The 26,979-nt window shown below is 47.7% G+C and overlaps 1 protein-coding gene across 1 annotated transcript; it reads left to right on the top strand.

The window, feature by feature from the left end:
• Window positions 1-2,705: 2,705 nt before the first annotated feature.
• Window positions 2,706-26,979, top strand: LOC128853254 (protein bicaudal D homolog 2-like). The gene is made up of 2 exons (XM_054076499.1): window positions 2,706-3,127; window positions 26,950-26,979. The coding sequence occupies exons 1-2, from the start codon at window positions 2,888-2,890 to the stop codon at window positions 26,962-26,964; spliced, it is 255 nt and encodes an 84-aa protein (XP_053932474.1). The 5' UTR covers window positions 2,706-2,887; the 3' UTR covers window positions 26,965-26,979.

Here is a 26,979-nt window from a genome sequence, read left to right as displayed (position 1 = left end):
GAATTGGACTCTCTGGCCATTCCTCTGTCACGGATCCTGGCAGTGGGCCAAGCACTTATCAGGCTGGATACCCAAACATTCGGGTCAAGGAGCAATCCCTCTCAAATCCAGCCAGGGCATTCCATCAAATATCCAAAGTCAAGTCACCTCTTTCTCCTGATGCTCTAGACATCTTAAGAATTCAGTTTTGCAACAAACATCTCTTAATTCCTCCATTCATTTCTTGCATGCAGATGTCACCTCCACCAGCTTTCTGTCAGGAACCCACTGAACTCTTGAAAAATATTTTCAAGCTGCTTGAACCTTTCAGGTTCTTATTTCGAAATATGGATTGTTTAAAAACAGTCACTGCCATACCTTACCCAAACAACTGTCCAGTCCCAGAGTGTTCTTACCTCTAAAGTATTTCTTTCTTAAACTGAAAACAGAAGTAGGGATTGGAGACTGATTGCCAGAGCACCTTATGGCTGTTTCAGGGCCAGTTTAAGAATGTGAGTGGGGCAGTTGGCACACCGGAAGGACAGGATGTCATCCAGAGGGACCTGGACAAGCTGGAGAAGTGGGTCTGTGTGAATCTCTAGAGGTTCAATGAGGCCAAGTGCAAGGTCCTACGCCTGGGTCAGGGCCATCTGCAGTTTCAATATAGGCTGGGGGATGATGTGATTGAGAACAACCTGTGGAGAAGGACCTGGAGTGCTGATTGATGAGAAGCTCGACATGAGCTGGCAATGGGTGCTCGCAGCCCAGAAGGCCAACCGTATCCTGTGCTGCATCAAAAGCAGCGTGGCCAGCAGGGTGAGGGAGGGGATTCTGCCCCTCTATTCCTCTCTTGTGAGACCTCATCTGGAGTATTGTGTCCACTTCTGGAATCCTTAACATAAGAAGGAGATGGAAGTGTTGGTACAGGTAAAGATGAAGGCTACAAAGATGATCCAAGGTCTGGAGCACCGCCCACATGAGGACAGGCTGAGAGAGTTGGGGTTGTTCGGCCTGGAGAAGGACCCAGGGAGACTTTACAGCAGCTTCTAGTACTGAAAGGGGCTCCAGAAAAGCTGGGGAGGGACTTTTACAAAGGCATGGAGTGACAGGATGAGGGGGAATGGCCTTAAATTGGAGAGGGGAAGATTTAGACTAGACATTTGTAGGAAATTCTTCACAATGAGGGTGGGGAGTCCCTGGCCCGGGTTGCCCAGGGAAGTGGTGGCTGCCCCATCCCTGGAGGTGTTCAAGGCCAGGTTCGCTGGGGCCTTGAGCAGCCTGAGCCAGTGGGAGGTGAGAGGTGTCCCTGCCCATGGTGGGGGGGAAGAGGGGGGGGGAGAGTGTGGGGTGGTGGAATTAGATGATTTTTAAGGTCCCTTCCAACTCAAACCAGTCTATGATTCTAGGTTTTGTACTGTTGTTTCTATAGCTGAGCTGTATACAAATGCAGCAGGTAAAAGAAGGATGAAACAATGATGTGCTGTCCCACCTTTTTTGGTATACTTGAACTAATCCAAAGTAAGATATAAAAAGAAATGTGGTTTTAAGGGTGTGCATGGTTGAAGTCATCCCAATTTTAGGCAAAGGTTAGGTTGGCTTTCTGCATTCATTCAACTGAATCATAGAATCATTAAGGTTGGAATAGACCTCTAAGCTCATCCAGTCAAACCACCAGCCCAACCCCACCATGTGCAGCAAACCATGTTCTATAGCACCACAGCTACACATTTTTGAACCTCTCCAGGAAAGGAGTCTCCATTGCTTCCCTGAGCAGCTTCCAATGCTTCACCATTATCAGAATAGTCAGCTTGTTTGAAGCTGAATGTGCCTGCAGATACCTGACCATTTTGCAGCATTGGCTTAGAGTGCCTTTGTGCTTTGAGGTTTGGATTCAGGCTGAATAAAACTGGCATTGCAGAGCTTTGCCTTTGGTGGGATATTTCCACTGGGGAAACAAGTAACTTGTGTCAGTTAACTCCCACGAGAAGAAACAGTCTCCAACTTTATTTTAGTATTCAGGCTGGTTAAAGGGGCTTCAGGAAAGCTGGGGAGGGGCTCTTGATCGGGGGGTGGGGGGGTGGGGTGTGTGGGGCAGGGAGAGGGTGAGGGGAACGTTTTTCAGCTGAAAGAGGGAAGATTGAGATGAGATCTTAGGGAGACATGTTTTGCTGTGAGGGTGGGGAGGCCCTGGCCCAGGTTGCCCAGAGCAGTGGTGGCTGCCCCATCCCTGGAGGGGTTCCAGGCCAGGTTGGATGGGGCTTGGAGCCCCTGATCCAGTGGGAGGTGTCCCTGCCCGCGGCCGAGGGAGTGGAATTAGATGATCTATAAGGTCCCTTCCAACCCAAACCATTCCGCGATTCTGTGCTGTCCCCGTGCGTGACTGCTGTCGGATTTCTCTCGCTCAGCACTCGCGTTGTTTTACTCATTTTTCTCTGCCGCCTCCTGGGTCCCAGCTGTCCGGGACGCCCTCGGCAGGGGGAGCCGCCCCGGGGATGCGGGCGGGGGCTGCGTTCTGCGGACTCGGGATGCCATCGCGCCCTTCCCACGGCAAGCGGGCACTGATGCTGCCGCTCGGTAGGGGGCGCGCAAGCACAGAGTCCACCGCCCCCGCCCCGCGCGGTGTACGCTGGGAGTTGTAGTCCTTAAGGCGGAGCGCACCGCGGGCCGGGAGTGGGCGCAGACTACAACTCCCAGCTTGCCGCGCGGCGCCGGGCAGGCCGTTCCTTTTGAATGATTTCACTGCGGTCGGCGCTCTGGGCGAGCTTCGCGGCGGCGGCGGCGGCGCGGCCAGAGGGACCCGCGGCGCGGCGGATGGCAGCCCCGGCGGGCTCCCCCGGGTAGCAGCGGCAGCCGGGGCCGCGCGATTGCCGTTTGGCCCGGTGGGTAGCCGGCGACCGCCCCCGTCGACATGTCGGTGGCCGTGGAAGAGGAGGAGTACGCGCGGCTGGTGATGGAGTCGGAGCCGGAGTGGCTGCGTAGCGAGGTCAGGCGGCTCTGCCAGGAGCTGGGAGAGACCACCCGGGAGAAGATCCAGGCGGCGGAGTACGGGCTGGCTGTGCTGGAGGAGAAGCAGCAGCTGAAGCAACAGTACGAGGAGCTGGAGATGGAGTACGAGACCGTCCGCGCCGAGATGGAGCAGCTCAAGGAGGTGAGGGCGGCGGGGGAAAAGGCGGGTGCAGGGGTGCCGGGGGGGCTGGGGGTGCAGCCCTCCCCGCTCCCGGCAGGAATAGGAAGGGGGAGAACTCCGCAGCCCGGGGTGTGTGTGGGGGGTGTCTTGGCCCGGGGCGGCAGCGCCCCCGGCAGCGCTGGAAGCGGGGCGGGCTGCGGCGTTGAACGCTTCCCCCTTCCCAGTGACAGCGTTCGGGGCCGATCGCCTCTGCCCTTCAGGCAAGGAAAGGGACAAAAAAAAAGGCTTTCCTGTCCTCCTTCTGTGCCAGGGAGGGGGAAGGGTAAGCGCTCGTCCGTCTCCCGGCCCCGCGATCGTCGCGGCTGTCACGGAGCCGCCTTTGTGTGCGGAGCGGCCCTATCGCGGCGGGCCCTGCGCCCCCAACGCGGGGCCGTGCGGTTCCCTCCAGTTGGCCTGGGTTTGGCTTTAAAGGAAGCCTCAACTCTGATGCGTGCGGTGCAGTAGGGTTTGTCAGAAGAGGCGATATTGTTTGAGGTCAAGGGACTTATCGTGCGAGCTCCTTTGCGGGGCTGCGCTGCCCGGGAGCGGCCCTGGGTGCACGGACAGCCGGCCGGGCTGACCCCCGCCCGCGGCCTGACGCGCCCGTGGGAGCTGGGCCGGGTGTCTGCACCCTGAGGTGCTTTGGTAACTGTGTCTGGGCAAGCCCAGTGCTGCTTTGTAACTGATTTAGGCCTTACCTGGATTGTGTAAGACCTGATACGGCCGTGATGTGAATATATGACCCGTGGATTTGATCATAGAGGTCTTTTCCAACATTAGTGATTATCTGATTCTATATGTGGTTTTATTTGAACAGTGCAAAATGTATCTGATGGGTTTTTGGTTTAGTTCATTCAGTTGGAAAGGGATTTGAAATAATATCAAAAGACAGTGTTTCAAGGGCAAGTAAATAACTTGTAAAGGGACTGGCACAAATTCAGCCTGTGAAGGCCCTTCCTGCCTGCATCTCCTGTGTCTTTTGGATTTGTAAATAAAGCTTTATTTTCCTTTTGTTATGTTAAACAGACATAAGTGAAAGAGGTTAATTACTTTGAGTTATGTGGCTATAAACTTGTTAACTACGTGTGCAAGCTGAACTGAGGAGCCGCTGTAAGGAAAGCCCAAGATGGTCACAGCATGCAGCAGCAGAGATGCTACATGGAACTCAAGGGTAGAGGCAGACTGGAAAAGAAGGTGCGAGTGGTAGAGATGTGCTAAGGGAAAGCAAAGCAAGTAAACCCGTATGGTCGGTGGAAGCGTGGCATCGAGGAGAAGGGACTGGCGCAACCTGGCTCAGGAAGGCAGCGTCTCAGCCGGGGTGTGGTGGGGGGGATGGCTACCAGGTTGCCTCAGTCACAGGTAGTGCATTATGCGCTGGGCTGGGCTGTGTGTGCTTGGGCATTATGTGTTTTGTATTTTGGATTGAAAAGGTGTAGAAACAAGTTCTTTTAGGGCTGTAACACTTCAGAAGATCGGAAAAGAGATGTGGAAAAAAAAAACCCACGCACAAAATGACAGCATCAGCAATGATTCACTCCTTTTTGCTTTTAACATTCCAAGGGATTTGCTTTGTGTGTGCATGTCCTGATGTAATTAGGTGAAGACCTGGGAGGCAGACAGTTCTGGGAACAGCTTGAGGGCTGCACTAGTTGGCCTGTGCAGTGTTGCTGTTCTGGCTTTCTTGATATGCTGCAGGGGAATCCAGTCTACATTAGGTGTTGTAAACCTTTATCAGATGCATGAAGGCTGCTCTCAGAGGAGGAGTTTATCTTCCTTGCTGTTGATGCAACCTCTTGCTTTTTCCAGGCACAGCTAGAGGAGCTGTGCATGCCATGGCATACTACTCGAGGGAGGGGATTATCTTGCTCTACTCTGCCTTGGTGCAACCCCACCTTGAGCTCTGGTTGCAGTTTGGGCACCACAGAATGAAAAGGATCTAAAGCTGCTGGAGTGTGTCCAGGGAAGGGCACAGAGTTGGTGAAGGATCTAGAAGGGAAGCCATGTGAGGAGCGGTTGAAGTCACTGGGTCTGTTCAGCCAGGAGAAGAGGAGACTGCGGGGAGATCTCATTGTGCTCTACAACTTTCTCACAAGGGGAGGAGAAGGAGCAGGTGCTGAGCTCTTCTGTCTTGCAACCAATGACAGGACTCAAGCGAATGGCAGAAAGATGTCAGGTTGGACATTAGGAAATGGTTCTTCATCCCGAGGGTGGTGGAGCACTGAATAGCTCCTCAGGGAAGAAGTCAAGGTGCCCTGAGACCCACAATGCGAATGTTGGGGTTGTCCTGGGTAGGGACAGGAGTTGGACTCAATAATCCTTGTGGCTCCCTTCCAACTCGAGGCATTCTATGATTCTATGACTCCACCTCAGGTTACCTGGGGTTACTTTTGGGAAAGGTGTGGAATTGATGGTGGCATGTTTTGCTAGGACAGGAGTGCTTTCCATCTCTTCCATCCTAACTGTGACTGCATGCAGCCATTTAAAATACAGAAATTCTTGTCTCTAAACCTGATTTTGTTGTTCTCTACTGCATCTGGAGAACTCAGCAGCACAAGGCCATGTTATGCTGAGTGCTGTGAAGGCACACAGCAGAGTTTCCTGTTCTGCTGGTTGTTGCAGATCTGGATATACTTTAATTTGTTTGATGTTATGAAGTACCCGGTATCAGGGCCCTGTTCTTATTGTGGGTAAATGGGCTCCAAGTGTGGGAACTTGGTAGTACGGTTGAAAGTGCAGGCTTTTCTGCCATAGTCATCAGATCTTCCATAGCTTTCTGGACAGGTTCTCCTTCCTGTCCCCCATCCCTGATTTTGACGGTATTTCGTAGCCTTAACCTCCGCAGTTTTATCCCTTCTGTAAGTGCAGGTGGCATCAGCGCTGTGTGTACATCCCAGATTTGCGACGCAGGTCCTGGTGCAGCTGGGGAGCTCTCCTGTCCTGTCATTGAGGCTCCACACTGACCTCTCTTTAGTCTGGGTCCTGGATAAATTGTCGACTCTTACTTGAGTTTGTCCTTTTACCTGCTTGTATGCTGATATATTTATGATCATTTTTTCTGCAATATTCATTTGAGAGAGCTAAACTTAAATACAGATTGTCTGCCCAGGTAAAACTGATAATTATCTTGAGCCTCACCTTTGCTTTTGTAAAAGGGAATTGATTTCAAACTTTTATTGAATGCTATAGATAACACAGTTTTCCCTAGTTCAGCGAAATAAGTGACTGGCTGTCTTATAGTGAAATACTACATTGTATTTTATGCATTTAATTTTTATTGTTTTTTTTTCCCCTCTAGGAGATGAAGTAATAATGGGTTGTTTCTGTAGGCCGTGCTCAGCTTTGATGTCGCCCTGTGAGCCTTTGTCTGCAATACTGCTAATTGTATATGTGTCAGGGCTGCCTACCTGCCTGGGCTGGGGTTTCTGTACGTATGGGGAAGATCCATAGGATCAGCTCTTTGTGCACTCCAGGTCACAAAAGTAATTGCTGGGGGTTCAGTTCTTGGCATTTTGGTGATTTCTAGGGGAATGTAGTGTAGGAGGTTAGCTTGGAAAAGGGGTTATCTACTATCGGCGCTTGGAGTTGCTTTTGAGAGGTCATATTGATAACTATTAACTCTGTTATGACTGCTCTCCAAAGTTCCTTTCTGCTCAGGTGGGTATGTGGTGGTGGCGGCAGACTTGTGTGTAAATCCCTTGGAAAACATGGGCATTCTAAAATGAATTATTTATTTCTGTAATAATATAAAAATATGCAAGGAGGCTATGGCTGTCCTTGAAGTCTGAAAGCACGTCAGTATATCACAGTTAAAGAGATGTGTATGGTTTTATTTGGTTTGTAGGGGAGACATGAGGAAAAAAAGCTTACAGGGAGAGTGACAATGATTTCTCTGTAGGGTGGCAGCTGCTCTTGTTTTCTGTTTCTTGCCTTTAAGGAGTGCATATTGACTTTATGCCATGACATGGATTCTTTGTAGAGGGCTCCTGGGTAGACCTGGTAGCTGTTTTTCTTGAAAGAAACCGTCCTACAACCCCTTGCAGCTTCATTTCGCGTAAAGCTAAAGCAGAGTGTGCAGTCAAAGTGCTGCATTCTGGGCTGTGAGATCTGTGTGGTTGATTGGATTTTCTGCGCAGTATCTGTGATCACTGACAGATTTGGATGTTCTGTGCAGGTGGAGGTACAGTAACTGTGATCACTGATAGAAGTTTTGTTTTGCTCAATTCACTTATGGATGTAACAGTTATTTGGATTCTTCATCCAGACTGATTTAATGTTTTAACTGTGCACCTTCAAAAGCAAGGGAGAGATCGTTCTCTTTCCTGTATACCTTGCACTTTACAGACGGACGCGTAAGCTGGTTACTGAAGGAGCATTGGTTTTCCTCACTTCCAAAGCATTTTACCAGTTGTGCTGCTGTGGTGCTGTGCCCATTCTGTGTTTAGAACTAATGGCAAAAAGGGAAGAAAACGCAGGGCTAAAGTCACATAAAAGCCAGGGACGAGTTAGGGTTAGTTCCTCTGTGCTTGTTATTCAGTGCTGGGTTGACCAGGCCTTTCCATTTGATTGTGGTCAATACCGATGAGGCCTCAGGTGCAGCTCTGCAGTCTCCTTCTAACACATATTTGGGTGTAATACCAATTCCTACTGAAAGGGAGGGGTCTTAATGATGTTGGAGGTTGCCTCTAACCTTCCAGCACTGTTAAAGAGTTTAGTGCACAAAATAAAGGAAATGGTTTTTTTTAACTAGACCAGCTTAGGCAAAATTTAATTCTGGTTATACATTTGTAAATCTATAATCAGGAAAGTAGATTACAAGTGGATGGATGTTGGGGAACTGATACCAGTTTTGCTCATATTACTGGAAAATAGCCATGCTTGTGTGACCTTTCTTGTGGATAGACTCCGTCTGCTACGCTTTGAATGGAAGAAGAGAATTGCTGCCTCTAGTGTAAAATCAGACTGAAAACTTTGGTTGGGGTAAGCAAAATATTCCCATGTAAACTAAGCTGTTTATATTCTGATAATTCACAGATGGTTTATGTTAAGAATAGAGCCACCTGTAATTTTAATCTGATGTCTGCAGTGGCACAGAGACTTAGTGCTGTGTTCTGGAAAAACTGCTTTTCTTACAGGTCCCTGTTTTGGAGAAATCAAAGAGTGAAGAGTTAAACATTCAATTTTTTTCTGCTGTACTGGGAATAGTAACCTGTAAGGCTTCATGTTGCGAACTACATTGCCTTTGCCAGTGTTGCTTGAACTGCCTTTCTTAAAAGTCAGAACAGAATAATGTTTGTAAACTGCTGATTTCAGATTGTTTTCTTCTGGAAGTGTTGAGTTTTCTTTTGGGACTTTCTCCTTCATGTCGAATGAGATTATTAACACCCACCCTCCCCTTGTTTAGTGGTTTTCCCATAGCTGCTGTGGTCTTAGCTGGGAACTGAGGCTCGGTGAAACATGAGGATTTATTTGTGTTTTGTGATGCTTGTCTGTGCTGTGGCCTGGAATGAGGACTGTTCCTGAGCCACCAGCAAACACTAGGTAATCTGTTTCTAATTTTCTACCTTAGATTAAACCCAAGGTGTCATGAAACAAAAGTTTGGCAGTAATAGTGCCATTGACAACCTATTTTTCTGCTGGCAGCGTAGCAGCACTGTAGGGGCTTGTGGTCCAGGTGGAGGGGATACAGTGAGCTGCCCTGTGGAACTAAGCCAGATTGTCCTTGTAATTTGCTAACAAAAAAAAAAAAAAAAAGAAAAATACCTTTTTATTTTTGTGTGAGATCAGTCCCCGATTTGGGTGACAGGAGCACTGTACGTAGCTGCGCAGGTCCCACAGCAGCAGTGGACAGGTGATGAGAAGAGCCCCTTAAGCCGGTCTTGCTGCTGAGCTTGCTGGTGAAACGGCTCCCCAAACAGCACAAATGGCACCCTGTGCAGCGTATGTGGGTACTGCTTGTCTGGCGGATGGGAATTAGCAGTCCTGCGGATGCTGGAGTGGCAACGGTGTAGTTGTCAGGCTGGCAGTTACGGCAGGGGTTTGTGTGGGGATGTAGTCTCTCTTGCAAAGATTTTTGTCTTTGCCTGAATAAACTGTTCCTGTGTTGTGGTTTGAGTTAAAGTAGGATCAGCTTCTGACCCATAACTCAGTCATTCTAAGTAACTTCATTTCTCTGAGAGCTAACTTCATGGTTTTCAGACAGTGCTCTCTCTAAAGTATTCACACAGGGCAGTGGTATGCAGAAAGGCCAATGCTTGTTCTTAACTGAGGCCATCCTCAAGCTGGTGGAAAAAGTGCTGCACCTGTGAGAAGGAGTGGATAAGGCAGGTGACCCCAAGCTGACTAGCAGAGGATTCCAACCCATGTACGTCACACTCATTCTAAATCTGAGAGATCATGAGGGTCTGGCTCTCTTCTGCGATGGTTGATGTCCAGTGAGGTCTGGTTGCTCCTGATCCTGGATCTGTGTGTTTCTGAATCCAGTTCCTGAGCCCAGCTCCCTCCTGGCCATGGACCCAACCCTCGTGTCTGCTCTGCAGCATTTGTGGTGACATAGATTCATTGAGGGGTGGGCTGAGAGTGTGATCTCATTTATTTGCAAATATTTTATTACTTTCTAATTATTTCCATTGTTGTCATTATCACTTCATTAAAGCTGTAGTTCTAGTTTCCAACCTGTAAGTCTTTTTCCTCTTATTTCCCTCTCTCCTTTCCCTGCAGGATGTTGGGGGGAGAATTTCGGAGGCTCACCTGCACGGCTTTAGCTGCCGCTAGGTGAGGCTCTGCATGTGAGATGGAGGGCTGGAGCACAGTTGGGTGGGTCAGCACATGGAGACAGGAGAAACACCGGATCAGCTACTGCCTGCTGGCAGCCTCCTCCCACAGGTGCTGCAGGGGAAAGATTCCTTCAAAGCAGTATTGCTGAGAGCTTAAATGTGAACCTGGAGGGCTTCCATTGGTACCGCTATGCGGGTGGCAGTTTGGTGTTCCTGCATCCCTGCATGGAAGTTTCTGTAGCCCCTGGTGTGGCAAACATCCTGCCTGGAAACGGGAACTCTCAGACCTACACTCATTAATATTTTTGCACACGGGGGGGGTTCATGTAGCTCTTCTGTGGTGTCACTTATGGTTGTCTCATTCCAAATCAAAATTCTTACTTTCCATCTCAGCATCCACTGGAACAAACTCTAGTTTCAGAGGTGTTAATACTGAATGTATCCCTTTGAATTTAGGACCATTTTTTTTCTTCTAATCTGAAAGAAAATCCTAACGATTTGGAAAATTGCCTGGCTTCCTTCAGAGCTCTGTGAGAAGGTTGGAATAGCAGTTCTGGGATCTGTGTGCTGCCCTGGAGTTAATGGATTCCCCATTTCCTCTTTCACTCTGCTGTGTGTGAGGTTGTGACTAATCTGTAGCAGTGTGGGGCCATAAGATGACTTCCAGAGGGTGATGCATCCTCCAGGCATTCATTTGCTTTCTTTCTCTGCTTTTGGCTGTCTGTACAGAATTGTTTGTTCAGTTCTGGTAACCCAGCAACAGCAGAATATAACATGGATTTGAAATATGATCCACAAATCCTTAGCAGAGGGAAGTGACATAAATAAACCTTGCCATCCAAATGAATGCGGCAGCCTCCATTTCAGAGCTCAGCTGAAGTTTTAAGTGATATAGGTGCAGAACTGGGAGTTTTTGCTTATTTTCCCCCTCCTCCAGCACTTGTCTTCCTTCTTCCCATCTCCTGCTTTCTTCCCTCTCCTTTCTCCCCAGCTCTTTTCCGTTACTCTGACTGGAATACCCAGCAGGCGGTGGAGTCTGCCTCCGCTGTCTGTGTGCCAGGCTTACCCTGCAGACAGGAGTCACTTCGGAGCGGGTAGATGGAACCTACCAGAAGAGGCTGCTAAAAGCTGGGTCAGTCTTGCCTGTAAAACCGATGGTTTTACCACCTGGGCTCTGGGAAAGCTGGTACCCACATAGTGTCCAGAGGGTCCTTTACACAGAAAACTGCTTTGCCTCTGGGGTCCGTGTTTCTGTTAACTGAGAGTGTTTGGCCCAACCATAGTTGAAGTGTGGTGTGCACGTGGATATGGTTACTCTGCAGCCCTGGAGCTGTGCCATATTAGCACCTATACAGCTGAAATGCTGTATTTGGTATCATGCTGCACTCACCCTTAGTGGCCCAGCCTTCATGGAATGCCATACTCCTTTGTCTCCTTATATCTTTTTCCTTCATCATCCCTTAATTGCTGCAAACACATAGTCTGGGTCATAGTGACCTTAGAGTGGTGCTGAGTGTTGTACTGTAGGCAGCGAGGTACCACTATGGGTCCACTCATGAGGAATCCTCTCTGCGTGTTCTGTTGGTCACCCCTGAACAGAGCTGGCACTGTGATTCAGCTCTGGCTCCAAGGCAGAGAAGGCTGATGGATGAATAAGCTTATTTCCTCAGTGTTGCTGCAAACTAAAAAGACATCTGACCTGTCATCTAACCTGCCAAAATCAGAGAAGTTTCATTGCTTCCCACTCACAGAGAGCTTGTTACATCTGATTGTGGTCTCTGTCCAAGGTCAAAATCCTTTGTGTTTTCATGGAATTACGGAGTCATGGAATGGTTTGGGTTGGAATGGATCTCAAAGCCCATCCAGTTCCAGCCCCTTGCCATGGGCAGGGATACCTCCCACTGGATCATGTAGTGTCTGCTCTCAGCTTTGGTACGTAATATCAAAATAAGAAAGATTATTTGGCTAAAATATACTTCCCTAAATAAACATTGGTCTCCAATTTAGCTGAAATCATTCTGCCGTGGTCTTGATTTAAACTTAAACTAGTTTCAATTTAGTACTGTTCTGAGACTTACAGCTATGTGAATCAAGGCTCCGTCTTAGTTCGCTCTGTCCGACAGCTGTACAAGCAATTCCACTTGGCTCCCTTTTGGTGATGCTTTCATAACCTGTTTGATTTTAACCAAGAAATGGTTAAAATAAAATACTCTTGGCTGTTAAAATCAGGTAATCATATTTCACATAAAGAACCTTACTTGAAGTGAGGAACAGGGAGTGATCTATTTATTCATTTCTAAGTCAGGTTTTCTGCTGCTCCCTTCAAATTTATATAAATGTAAATCATTTAACAGTTGTAATGTCAATGACAGTGAGGCTTATAAAAAGAGATGTCATTTTTCCCTATATCAAATACCTAATCTTCCACCTGATTCTTCTTTTCCTCCACCTTTAATTGCTGACACTTGGTGTTGTGAAAGTCCATTTTATGCATTTGGTAATGGTTTTTCATCCTGTCACTCACTGCTAGGATGTTCTCCCATGTCTTACAGCTGCAGCAGTAAGCAGAGGGGTTTAAAGAAGAATTTACATTGCAAATACAGCAACATATTATCATGATTAAATGTATAAGAAGTTGCAAGCCATGTGCACCCTCTGAAGCGTCAGTACCCGTAAGAAGGTTTTTGTCCTGGCCTCGTCCTCTGGAAAAATAAGCCATTTTCTTTTCTCCCAATTATAATGGAAGGATAAGCTTCGTGATGTTAAATAACTATGACTGCTCTAGCTTTTGTTGGCCTGCTTTCTGCCTTTCATAGCAATATGGATGATGATTTTAAAATGTGAATGGCTGGTTGATTTTCAAGATGAATGAGATACTGAGGTGTGAAAACCTGTCTTATGTATACATAACAAGTCAGCCTGGTGTGGAAGTGGGATCTTTAGTGTACTGAATAGTTGCGTGGAATCGACATTTAAATATTGTAAATGAGTTAATTTCAAATGCATGAAAACCAGAACATTTTGTTAAGCTGTGGCAGATTGTTGTGTTGTTGCTTGTGTGTTTATGTGGTACTGCGTGTTTATGTGGAGCCTTTCTTTCCCGATGGGAAGGAGAAGATGGGTACAGTAGATTGCAATTTCAGGTATTACATTGGGCTTATTTTCAGTCTTGCATTCCATTTTTTTCATAGAAAAAAAACTGTCCTGAGTTGCAAGGGACCCGCAAGGATCATCGAGTCAAACTCCTATCCCTGCACAGGACAACCCTGACATTCGCACTGTGGGGTGAGCGCATTGGGCAAAGGCTTCTGGAATATTGTCATGCTTGGTGCCATGACTGCTTCCCTGGGAGCTGTTCCAGTGTTCCACAACCCTCTGGGGAGGAACCTTTTCCTAATGTCCAATGTAACCCTCCCCTGACACATCTTCCTGCCATTCCCTTGGGTCCTGTCATTGGTCACCAGAGAGAAGAGCTCATTGCCTGCTCCTCCTCCTCCCCTTGTGAGGAAGCTGCAGAACACAATGAATGAGGTCGCCCCTCAGTCTCCTCTTCTCTAGGCTGAACAGACCCAGTGATTTCAGCTATTCCTCACACGGTTTCCCCTCTAAACCCTTCACCAACTCTGTGCCCTCCTCTGGAGGCTCTCCGGTAGCTTTGGGTTGTTTTTATCCTATGGTGCCTGGAACTGCACCCAGTGCTCAAGGTGGGGCCGTCCCAGAGCAGAGTGGGACAATCCCCTCTCTTGCCTGTCTGGCGATGCTGTGCTGAATGCACCCGAGGATGCTCTTGTCCGCTTGGCTGTCAGGGCACTGCTGGCTCATGTTCAGTTCGCCTTTGACCAGAAACCCCAGACCCTTTTCCCCAGGGCTGCTCTCCAGCTTCTCTCTCCCCAATTTGTGTGTATATCCACAGTTGCTGTGTCCCAGGTTTTCTTGTGTATCTTTGAGTTTTACTGCATTTTTCAGCCTGCTTGTGTTGGGATACAATGGTCTTTTCCTCCAGGAAAAGATCAGAACCATTTCAGGTGGATGGGAAGGCACTTTCCTGTCCGTTCACATCAACTGCAAAGGTTGCATAGAGCCAACCAGGACAGAATTATAATTTAAGTTCTCCTAATTAGCATGATCCCTCTAACATCTGATTATTCAGTTGTGAAAATATCCCATGGGACTTCAGTGGGAGCACAGACTGGCCCAGTATGACTTTATTTCCTGAGTGAGTTATGATTTTCTCTCCAGAAAAATTAATTGAAGTGATAAGGACTAAAGGAAACGTCCGGGCCTCTGTTCTGCTCTGTGCTGGGCTCACCTGGGACACGCCAGGATCTGTACAGCAAGAGGCAAGGGGTGGCATGCTGGAGTAAGCTGCCCTATGAGCTTCAAGTGCAGCTTCTCATAGACAACACCCTGGATTTGAATGCTGCCTGTTTATTGGCAGTGTTGCCATTCTGCTAAGATATGAGGAATTGTGCCTTTTAAAGAAATCCTGTTGATGGGTTTTTTTTTTAAGTGAGGATAAATTGTAGAACCATATAATGGTTTGGGTTGGAAGGGACATTAAAGCCCAATCAATTCCAGCCCCCTGCCATGGGCAGGGACACCTCCCACTGGATCCTGTTGCTCCAAGCCCCATCCAGCCTGGCCTTGAACCCCTCCAGGGATGGGGCAGCCACTGCTTCCCTGGGCAACCTGGGCCAGGGCCTCCCCACCCTCACAGCAAAACATTTCTCCCTAAGATCTCATCTCAATCTCCCCTCTTTCAGCTTAAAACTGTTCCCCCTCGTCCTATTCGTGCATTCTCTGATCAAGAGCCTCTCCCCAGCTTTCCTGGAGCCCCTTTCTGTACTGGGAGCTGCTCTAAGAAGTGCCTCCCCAGAGCCTTCTCTTCTCCAGGCTGAATAAGCACAACTCTTTCAGCCTGTCCTTGGATGGGAGGTCATCCAACCCTCAGATCGTCTTTGTGGCCCTCTCTGGACTTGCTCTAACAGATCCAGGTCCTTCCTGTGCTGAGGAAGGAGGAATTGAGAGTTATTTGGACTTATTTCTTCTGTGCAGCCGAGAGGCTAGAAAGTACCTGAGCTGCTGTTGCCCCTGCATTTTCCCCTTCTCTCCCAAAGAGGACAAATTCCATGACTCCAGTAGCTGCAGTTTAAATGCCAAATAGTTTAAGAGTTCTGAGGCAGTTTTGTATTTGCATGTCAGAAGTGTTAACGGAGCATCTGACCTTGTACAGATGTTTGTTCTCCAAAGCCCCTTACATGAGCACGAGTGCACAGAATGGAGCCTTTCCCTCTCCAGCTGCCTGGGTTTTCCATGGGAGTTCTGGGCTGTGCTTCCAAAGAGCCTTTGCCACAGCTTCTCTAAAAACAGCAAAATGTATGGTCTGTGTTCTGTTCTAATTACCTACAACATGGGAGATTGAATGGGAACGCACATGGATCCTGGCACTTAGTGACCATGCCTGCAATGACAGTTCCTCCCCACCAACAGGAAAATATGCTGGCATTTCCATGGAGCTATGCCTTATTTTTTTGGTGGGAGAGTGAAGTTCGTGAGATACCCTCGTCAATACTTGGATCTTGTTCTGCATTACAGCACCAGATTTTTGCCTTGTTTTTCTCCCTCCTTTATTTTAATGGGCTGGGAACGTTTTACAGGCAGGAAATAGGAATGGCTTTTTTGTGAGAGCAGCTGTTTTGAATAAACTCAAACTGGTGGAAGGGGTTGAACGCTCTCCTTTCGGAAAGGGCCAGAAGCCTTGTGGAATTGAAATAGCTCTTTTGCTTTTTGAAACAACATATGTAGTTTTTAAACTGGCTTCTTGCATCCTTAGTGTACAACATCACACGTTTCCTTATGGTGTCAATGATGCTTCCCTCATTAAATGTGTGACAAAGGAAATTGAAGAAAAGGGACTTCAGATATTGTGCTTTACTACTGGAGTTTAATCTTAAATTAACATTCATTCCTCCTTCCGGGGAGACGGTGTCTCTGTCCCTGGCAGGAGGGTGGGTGGTCTTTAAGGTCCCTTCCAACCCAAACTAGTCTACGATTCAATTTGGCTAATTTAACGTGACCATGGTGAACTACAACATAGTGAACTCCAACACCCTTGCCATGGGCAGGGACATCTCCCACTGGGTAAAGTTGCTCCAAGCCCCATCCAACCCGGCCTTGAACACCTCTAGGGAAGAGGCATCCACCACTTCTCTAGGCAACCAGGGCCAGGGCCTCCCCACCCTTACAGGAAAACTTTTCTATCCTAAGTTCTTATCTCAGTCTCCCCTCTTTCAGCTTAAAATGTGAAGTCTGTGCTCAGGCTGCTTTGTCTAAAGCATAGTTGGCAGGAAGAATGTTGTTCTGCCCCAGGATAGGTAGTGTCCAGGCGATTGAGCTGTCTCTGTCCTGACTATCTCTAAACACCAGTCAACCTGAGAGTTCAACTTTGCAACACACATGGGTTTGTCAGTGGTGGGGCATTAGTGACTATCCTATGGATCTAGATGACCCTTAAGGTCCCTTCCAACCCAAACCATTCTATGATTTGCATGTAATAACTTTGTTGCTGTGTCTGTCCTTGATCCAATGGTGAGCATGCTGGGCACTATGATGGTGAGCGGGGAGGATATTCCACTGGGAAGCTGCCACATAACCGTGTGTAGCTGATTTATAGACAGCAATGAGAGATTGTACGTTGTGTTGAGAATAATTGACGTTAATCTTACAATGGTTTCAGGCTGGGGTGGTTGGAAAGGGCTCAAGATGATCAGGCCCAGTCAACATGGGTTTACAAAAGGCAGATCTTGCCAAACTAACCTGATCACCTTCTATGACAAAATGACTCGACTACTGGATGGGGGAAAGGCTGTGGATGGAGTCTTCTTGGACTTCAGTAAGCCTTGACACAGTTTCTCACAGCATTCTGCTTCAGAAACTGTCAGCCTCTGGCCTGGACAGGCGCACACTCTCCTGGGTTGAAAACTAGTTGGATGGCCCAGAGAGTGGTGGTCAATGGAGTTAACTCCAGCTGGAGGCCAGTCACAAGTGGAGTTCCTCAGGGCTCAGTACTGGGTCCAGCTCTGTTCAATGTCTTTATCAATGACCTGGATGAAGGCATTGAGTGCACCCTCAGCAAGTTTGCAGATGACACTAAGCTGGGAGGAAGTGTGGATCTGCTGGAGGGTAGGGAGGCTCTGCAGAGAGATCTGAACAGGTCTGGACTGCTGGGCCGAGACCAATGGGATGAGGTTTAACAAGGCCAAAGGCCAGGGTCCTGCGCTTGGGGCACAACAACCCTATGCAGCGCTACAGACTGGGGGAAGAATGGCTGGAGAGCTGCACGGAAGAGAAGGACCTGGGGGTGCTGGTTGACAGCCGACTGAACATGAGCCAGCAGTGTGCCCAGGTGGCCAAGAAGGCCAATGGCATCTTGGCTTGTATCAGAAATGGGGTCACCAGCAGGTCCAGGGAGGTTATTCTCCCTCTGTACTCAGCACTGGTGAGACCGCACCTCGAATACTGTGTTCTGTTTCTGGACCCCTCACCACAAGAAGGATGTTGAGGCTCTGGAGCGTGTCCAGAGAAGAGCAACAAAGCTGGTGAGGGGGCTGGAGAACAAGTCTTATGAGGAGTGGCTGAGAGAGCTGGGGTTTTTTAGCCTGGAGAAGAGGTGGCTGAGGGGAGACCTTATTACTCTCTACAACTACCTGAAAGGAGGTTGTGGAGAGGAGGGAGCTGGGCTCTTCTCCCAAGTGACAGAGGACAGGACAAGAGGGAATGGCCTGAAGCTCCGCCGGGGGAGGTTCAGGTTGGATATCAGAAAAAAAATTCTTCACAGAAAGAGTCATTGGGCACTGGCAGAAGGCTGCCCAGGGAGGTGGTGGAGTCACCTTCCCTGGAGGTGTTTAAGGAACGGGTGGATGAAGTGCTGAGGGACATGGTTTAGGGAGTGTTAGGGAATGGTTGGACTCGATGATCCAATGGGTCCTTTCCAACCTTGTGATTCTGTGAAGATGTGCTGACCAGGAGCAGCCACTGACAGGAATGTGTGTGTGTGGGCACTGAACTCCCCTGGCTCTTGGGTGCAATTGGAAGATTTGACTGTAACATCTGCCAGTTCCCACCTGCAGCTTTGTCAGTGCCTCATTGCAGCGATGTTTGGCTCAGACACAACCAGCAACACGCAAGACCGCTATTTCTGTACACTTCTTTCAGGGGTAATCAGTACGTTTTTTGCATGAGTGCAGCTGAAGTTCTCAACTGGAATCACAGGAGAGGAAGCTGTTTAAAAGGTGTACTGAAGCCAAAATATACAAACTGATGTCTAGGAAATGAGACTGCTTGCACTTAAGTAGCTAAATTAGAGCTGTGTTTGGGGAGCAGGGGTGTTTCAAACCATTTCCCCCCACCCCCCACTGGTTACAATGAGGTCTTGTTCTGAGATCCTTCAGTAATCTTAGAAATATTTTAAGAGCGTGTTTGAGACACTTGAAACAAATCCAGCCATGGAATTGTTTTGCTCCAGGCTGTAGTGTGTTTGCGTTGCTGTAGAACAGTCTGTAAGGACTAAAGACTGAACCATGGCATATACAAAAGTAACCACAAACACAATGTGCCAGGTTTAACTTATTTTCCCATTTTCTTTTCTTTGCTCATAGGTTTTGAAGCCTCCATCTTCAGAGGCATGCAAAACCCAACCAGGCAATGTCCTGAGCCACCCGCTTTAGGTTGGGCGAGGTGTTCTCCAGAGGGCCCTTCCAATCCTAACTGTTCTGTAACTCTGTTACCCTGCTCTTTTTTTGTATGTATATATATATACATATATTTTTTGCCTGCTGTGCTTTATAACGTTCCCCATAGCTTGAGATACAGTTCTAAAGTTTGAACTAGTGTTTATGGTCCCCCTCCTCCAGCTATTTTTAGGCAGCAAATACTTGCTGAAGGATTGAGTAGCTGAATCTAGATTTTAGCAGGCAGGGCATGTGAGGTACGTGCATTGTTTGACTAGATTCTGAGAGGGCTGAAGGAATGCTGACTGCTGTGACACTTGCACCATTACCTCTAAATAAAGGAATGCAGAGATGGGCTCTCTTCTCAGTGTCTGGCCTTTCACAGGCTTTATATTAATAGTTTTTTTCCTGCATTTAGATGTTTGCAGTGATCGTACAAATCTCTGTCATGTTTAAGAGGTTTGAAGCCCTCCTCTCACTCTTGTATGTGTTCTGCATCATTCTACACTATATCCTTGCAAACTGCTAGAACATTCCTAGAATGGCATGCATTAATTATATTCACCCTTATCTTCACTGGGATTCTGGGATGGGAAAATCCTGTGTTTCAGGATTAATTTTGACCCAAGTGAGCCATGATTGATTATGCTTTCCTTTTGGGTCCCCAGTGATGGGTTGGAGGGATGTGGCCAGCTGAGTCAAGGCTTGGAGTGTGTATCTGAGCTTGTGACTCCTTTCTGAATTCCTGGGTTTTTTAGGAAGATGAGAGAGCCTCTGAGGGCTGGGATGTACCCCTTGCACTAGGCTTGCTGGGACAGTTTCTCAAACATCTGACCTGGAAGTTTTGAGGAAAACTTCCCCTCAGAGCATTCTGTATTTGAGTCTCTCATCGATCAGTGCTTGGGTAGGGAGAGTGTAGCTTTCTAGGCAGTCTTCTCTTGCTTGAGATGCCCCTCGCCTAAAGACCCCATTAATGAATCAGTTTGATCTTATTCTCTCTGTGGAAGGGCACAAGGAAGAGGAATGTCTCTGAAGATTCCTCATTGCCTACTCCTTTGACTTGGGAAAGAGATAGAAACTTATCCAGATGAGGACAATGAGGCTGTGAAAGGGTTTGGAGCAGAAGTCTTAGGAGGGTCGGATGAGGGCCCTGGGGCTGTTTAGTCTGGAGAAAAGGAGATTGAGGGGAGACCTCTTCGCTCTCTGCAGCTCCATGAAAGGAGGTTGTGGTGAGGTGGGTGCAGGTCTCTTCTCCCAAGTAACAAGTGATAGGATGAGAAGAAATGGCCTCAGGTTGTGCCAGGGGAGGTTTGGATGGGATATTGGGAAACATTCCCTTATTGACAGAGTGGTGAAGCACTGGGAGAGACTTGCCCAGGGCAGTGGTGGAGTCATCATCCCTGGAGGTGTTCAAAAAGCATGTGGCCATGGCACTTCAGGACATGGTTTAGTAAGCATAAGTGGTGTTCTGTTAATGATTAGACTTGATCTTAGAGGTTTGTTTCCAACCTTAAACGGTTCTGTGATCCTATGATTCTCAACCAAACAGGAATATGGTGAAGTACGTGTTGACAGAACTGCTAGTATCTGCAGGTACATCTGCATGGAATGAAAGCCATGTGGATTTACATGAGCTGCTACACTGGTTATTTTTAACTAGCATGTGTGGCTGAGTGTTCTAGAATATAAATGAATTATTGGGACTGAAGCAAGTAGACCCTTTTAACGTGACACAAAGCCTGTTAACTCAGAATTGGTCTGGTGTTCCCTCTGACCTCATCCCTTGTTGGGGTGTGTGGGAGCACAGTAAGGCATTCATTCCTTTTGTGCTCCTAAGCATGTCAGACTGCAGCTGGGGAACCTCTCTTGGAATGTGGCTCATCCTAGGGAGGCTTTTGGGGTTGACAAAACCCCTATGAGGCATCTATTTGCTCATAATGTTCTTGGTGAGAGACAGATTCAAAGAGCATTTACTGATCTTGTGGTCTCCTCCCGTGCCTCTTGGTCAGCGTGGTTGTGTAGACCCTTGTTTTCACAACAGACTGTCCTGTGCTTACTCACAATAGGCCTTAAATAGCACTAAGGCTGACACTGTATTTCTATGTGCACTTCACAAGGAATGTATTTTCTCATCTTATCACTGTTCTCTGTGCAAGGTCATCTCCACAGAAAGTGGTGAAAGTATTTCTCTTGCCCTGGGCTCCTCTCTTTGCTGCACAGTACCATACCGTGTTAGTCACGTGTTAGTTTTGTCTTACTGCACATAATATGAGGCTTTGTATGAAGAATGTGGCCTTAATCCTCAGTGGGCACTGCTGTACGAGGGAACAGAGCCTCCATGAGATGTGCAGTTCCTGCAGCTCTGACTTCAGTGCCTTCTGGCTCAGTGAGGCTCTAAAGCTCTATTTTCCTTGTAAAAGATCACCAGAGCTATCCAGAACAGCCCAGTACCTGGTGTCTGTGTACACGGGAATCATCAAATCGCCTGACTTGGAAAGGGCCTAAAAGGATCATTGACTCCAACTCCTGTCCCTGCACAGGACAGTTCTCCTGTGCTCACGATTGAATTCTTTAACTCCTTTTTTGTGTTTTAACATCAGTCTTCATTCCGCCTTTGGAACTGGTGTTGCAGCAGAGCCCAGTAGTAGTGTTTTCCCATTGGGTTTACCGATCCAGTGTCTTGAAATGTCAGGACTGCAAATAACGTGGATATTTCTTTTCTTCTTGTAGTGCAGAAACCTGCTGTAATAATGGAAAAGTTACATTTGAGGAGTTTGAAGAACATCAGCGAGGACAGCTAGAAATTCTTCTGACTCTGTTTATTTAGCGTTCTTGGGCCTGAAAGTAGTGCTTATTCAGAAGGCAACAAAACAACTTGTTTAAACTTAGCTCTAAATGTGAAATGAACTCTTGGAGAGACAGAGAATTCTTCCTTGTAGCCTTTACAAATATAATGGATCTGCCTCAGTATGTCACTGAGCGCAGGATGGGGCGCTCTGCTTTTCTAAGTTCTGATTGAGATTACGGTACATTTGGAATTAATCATGTGTTTAGTTGTTAGTCCTGTATCGACGTACCTGTTGTTTTGGTTGAGAATGAACAGCGTGGCAGTGAATGCAAAAGAAGCACAATTGTATCTAAGGAATTGTGGGGTGAGGACGCGTGCTATTAAGTGTGTCCTTAGAAAGAGTCATTTGTTTGACTCATAGCTTTAAAACTTACTTTGGTCCTGCTTTGGTCTTACCACAATCTCTTGATTAGTCCTCTACAAATCTAAGAAAAATGCACTGCCGATCAGTTACTTTGTTGTGACCAGAGTGGGGCCAAACATGAATGCAGACAGCAACGTGCACCTGAGCACAGAGGGTGTAGCTTAATGAACTGCACAGCACTGTGAGCACTTCTGTGTCCCTACTGTGGGGCTGCATTAAATGCGTATAGCAACGGAAACAAACCAAAGGGGCTGGAGCAGCTCCCATCTGAGGACAGGCTGAGAGGGAGTATGGGTGTTGTTCAGACCTGGAGACGAGAAGGCTCTAGGGAGATGTAAGAGCAGCTTCCAGTGCTGAAGGGCTCATCCAGGAAAACTGTGAGGGCTCTGACTGGGGAGTGCAGGAAAAGGATGAGGGGGAATGTTTTAGCTGAAAAGCAAGAAATGTTTTGCTGTGAGAGTGGTGAGGGCTCTGACCCAGCTTGCCCACAGAGGTGGTGGCTGCCCTAGTCCCTGGAGGGGTTCAAGGCCAGTTGGATGGGGCTTTGAGCAACCTGATCCAGGGGAGTTGGAATTAGATGGGTTTTGAGGTCCTTCCAACCAGCAAACCATTCCATTATTCTATGTCTGGGGGCTATTCTTCTAGGGCCACTCTGTGTCTACATGTAGTGTGCTAAGAGGCTCATTACATCTTAACTGTAGTTAGATACTTTCAGTCCTCTGTTGGCAGACTTAGGCATCAATGCAATTGCATTGGAACATGCAGAAATCACTTAACATATGGTGCTGGGGAGAGTGGCAGAGCAGTGATCTTAAAGGTCTTTTCCAACCTAAATGATTATGTGAATTTCTTTAATCATGAGCCAAGAAAGTGGTACTTGGGAGTTGCTTGTTCAGCCAGATAACATTTCACAAGCACTCTGAATTATATAACTGCAAAAACGTATCCCTCATCAAAAAAACAAAGCCAAGCAAGTGAAAAGTCGTGCTGCTTTTTGCTTCTCTGAAGTATCTCCCAAGGCATTTTGAGTGTGATGCCAGGCTGCTTGTCTTGAAGGAGGGAATGCCCTGGCAAACAATAGTTACTCAAGTCAGGTATTGTTTCTTAATAATCTGCAATATTTTGGACTGGTACGTGGCTTACTTTCTAAAAAGTGAAGTTGAGTCATCCACTTTCTCTTCTGTATCTCCTGCCTCAGCTGACAGCAGAGTGGAAAATGGCTGCTGGTGTGTGTGCAAACCAGAGGGAAAAAGTGTAGCTCTCACATACTGATGCGTTTAAACCAGCACTGTTTCTTGTCCTGGCTAGGGTGATTCCCATGTCATGTAAAGACTCAGACTGAGACAATGTCTTTATTTGCAACTTGTGCTCTTTTGCTAGATTTGGGTTAGTGTGTGATATTTTTAAGGACATTTACATTGTTCTGTTGGAGGACATGGTTGTTTTTTTATCTTTACCTTGGAGAGTAAGCATGGGAGACAAACTTCAGCCTTAGGCTGAGTAGCTGGAAAGCAGTCACTGCATAAAGGGGGGTGAAGACAGCTGGCAGCCCATTACATATCAGGGCTTGTGGTGGTCCAGCAGCTGTAAGGGTCACATGTCTTCTTCCTGCTTCTTCTTCCTCCTGCCCTTTGTTTTTACTTCTCTTCCTTGATTTCCTCCTGAACTCCCTTGGCAGTCTCTGCCAAGCTGGTTGCCTGGCCCCCTGCTGTCCTGTTACGGTGTGCCACTGTCCTTGACTGTCTTTTATCTTTTCCACGGACACAACACTCTTTGCTTCTTCTTATAAGGTTTGCTTTCTACCCTTTACACTGGTAGTTCTCGTGCATCTTCTATCATAACCAGTCCTTCCAATTTTACCCTCCAACTTGCACCCTCCGTGCTGCAGAGCTTCCTTCTCCCCTACCTGTTTCCCAGAATGTTTGCGTGGCTTGGCCAGCTGGGCAGCAGCAGCATCTTTCAGATGGGTAAGAAGTGGAGGGAGAGGAGGTTTTAGCCTTGGCTTAAGGCCTTCTCTATGCAAATTAAATTACTACTGGGTTGAGTTAAACTGTGCCAGCACAGGCTCCCGGATGTCCTATGCCAGCCTGAACTTGGATTATTCCGTTCGTTGTTGGAGCACAGATGTTAGACAGGCATCAATGCTGAAGCAAAATCTGTTTGAACAGAATCAAAGTTTCCTGGCCCCTCTTCTGGAGGAGAAGTAGGATTGCTCCAAATAAGACGACATTTGTAACAGGCCTATGAGTAGCTGTAAGATACTGGGTCTTGGCAGGGGATCTGGCAGCCTAACACCTGAAGCATTTTGTGCATCTGCTCTGGCAGAGCTCTCGCTGCCTGAAATATAGCCCCCATGCTTCTTCCCTATCCCTGGGGAGTGGCAGACCGGCACGGTGAGCCGAGGTCTGCAGGAGGTGCCGCTGCTGCCCTCCAGACTGACAACAAGATGGGGAAATGGGCATCTCCCCCATTACAGGTTCTTTGCTTAGTGCTAGGCTCAGCCTTGTGCCTTATTTTACAGCTGATGCCTTTGAAAGGTGGCTCCTCACTGCACTTTGTGGCAGCTTCTGTGCCCCTTGGCACCACAGACTTTTCCCAGTTTGCGCCTGAGTTTGTGTCTTCCTTTGGATGCCATTGCCACTCTGGAGGTGCCAACAGCTGCCACCATACTGGCTGACTGTGCCTCCCTCCCTCGCCCCCATGGGGTCCTGGGAGGCCACAGTGGCCACCCCTGGCCAACCTGGCGCTGGCTGCTAGGGGTGGCCTGGTGTGGCCGCCCTGTCCAGCTTGGGGCCAGTTTCTGGGGACAGCCCGGGGTGCCCGCCCTGTCCAGCCTGAGGACAGCTTCTGGGACAGCCTGGGGTGGGCCACCCTGTCCAGACCAGGGATGGCTGCTGGGGATGGCTGCTCTGGCCAGCGTGGGTTGGGGATAAGCTTGCTGGGGACTGCCCGGGGTTGCTCTTTGCTTCTATCCGTGTAGCTGTTGCTGGCTGTTGGAGGCTTTGCAGAATAAAGGCTTTTCATTGCTGCCTGTGTCTGCCAACTCCTATTTGCAATTAAAGGGTAATCTTTTCTAAATGGTGCTAAATTAAGGCTAAATCCCTCCATCATGCCGCATAAGAGGATGACTTAGGTTTTCTAAAAACAGCTTATTGTTTGGGCCACTGCCCAACTGCCCCTGTACACCAATGGGCTGGATTATTTGTCTGTTGAGAGGACTCAAACTTTTTGGTGTTGTCTGTCTGTGTGGATCCTGCTCAGAAATACCCTGTGGGGGATATGGAGAAGTAGATCAGTTTACTTTACTACTTCCTTGTCTTGCATTTGGTCTGAAAACTTGGGAGAGGTGTTTGGAGTTCCTACCTGGCTGCTGTGTGTGGGGAGGTCACTTACTTAGACAATGCGTGCTGTGTCCCTGCTGGCAGCCATTGGCTTATGGACCACTGGCAGGTGTGGAGTGAAACCCTGTCGAGGGAACACTTCTGGCAGCGTGGGTCGTTTGTTTTTGACAAGACAACTGTGTGCATAAACTGAATCTGAAATTATTGTAATTTGACGTACAGCTACTGCCAGAACAGAGACAATGAAGAGTGAAGAGACAGTGCGGTTTTGACATCTCTTTTGGGATCAGTGATCTGAATTAATAAACTCAATATGCAACTGATTTCACCTTCAGGGAAAGGAGGGAGCAACCTTGAATCACTTGTTATCACTGCAACTTGATGGCTCTTTTTAGGGAGACCTATAGAAAATCATGGAGTCATGGAATAGTTTGGGGTTGGAAGGGACCTCAAAGCCCATCCAGTTCCAACCCCTCTGCCATGGGCAGGGACCATCTCACTGGATCAGGTTGCTCCCAAGCCCCATCCAACTTGGCCTTGAACACCTCCAGAATGGGGCAGCCACCACTGCTCTGGGCGCCTGGGCCAGGGCCTCCCCACCCTCACAGCAAAACATTTCTCCCTGAGACATCATCTACGATCTCCCCTCTTTCAGCTTAAAAACTGTTCCCCTCATCCTGTTCCTGCACTCCCCAGTAAAGAGCCCCTCTCCAGCTTTCCAGGAGCCCATTTCAGGTACTAGAAGCTGCTCCAAGGTCTCCCTAGACACTTTTCTTCTGGCTGAACAACCCCAAATCACAGCCTGTCTACGTTAAGGGCCTCTGGCTGGAGATGCAGTAACAGTCTTTAACGGAAATCCCCTGTCACAAGAACTGAACATCTGCAAAGCTGAAGGGCTGGCCAGACAGCCATGCTGATAAAAAGACTCCAGGGAGACCTTAAGCAGCATCTAGTACTGAAGAAGGGGCTTCAGGAATGCTGAGGAGGGGCTCTTGATCAGGGAGTGCAGGGACAGGATGAAGGGGAATGTTTTGGAGGCTGAAAGCAGAGAGATTGAGTGAGATCTTAGGAAGAATGTTTGCTGTGAAGGTGGTGAGGCCCTGGCCCAGGTTGCCCAGAGCAGTGGTGGGTGTGCTGAAGGTGTTCAAGGCCAGGTCCGGATGGGGTTTGAGAGCAACCTGATCGAGTTGAGGTGTCCCTGCCTACGACAATGGGATGGGGCTGGATGGGCTTTGAAGTCCCTTACAAACCTGAACCGTTCTGCGATGATTCAGAGATGATGAAAAAGCAGCCTTTGAATTAGTCCTTCATAGCAGTTAAAATGAGGTTCCCTCACATTTCCAAAAAGGAGATGCTTATCTACTGATTTTATCTATTATTTTTACTGATAATTTATACTGGGTATTTATCTATTATTTTATACTGATGCTTATCTACTGATCTACATATTTTCAAATTTATTTAAAGGAGAGAGAAGATCAGTTCACTAGTTCTGCTGTGACTTCTTGGTGTTCTTAGCTGGACTTTAATTTTTTAATGAAATGCAAGATCTCTTTATGTTTGACTTAGCTATAGACAGATGGATTCCATCAGCTATTTTAGAGAGCTCTTTAACTATGATCTGCTTTCCAAGCCTCCAAAAAATTCAGAGTTTTAATTTACTGCCTTTTATTTCTGAGTGTCTGGAGCTTTGGAGTGAACTAATAACATAGCCCATTCAGGTTTCTGGTCTTTGATAATCTTGAACAGATCTCTACAGCTTGATTCACTCCCCTGGAA

The sequence above is a fragment of the Cuculus canorus genome, chromosome 11 (genome assembly GCF_017976375.1).
Source record: "Cuculus canorus isolate bCucCan1 chromosome 11, bCucCan1.pri, whole genome shotgun sequence".
Classification (NCBI taxonomy): domain Eukaryota; kingdom Metazoa; phylum Chordata; class Aves; order Cuculiformes; family Cuculidae; genus Cuculus; species Cuculus canorus.
The sequence above is the reverse complement of the archived record's forward strand: the minus strand, read 5'-3'. Positions and strand labels throughout refer to the sequence as shown.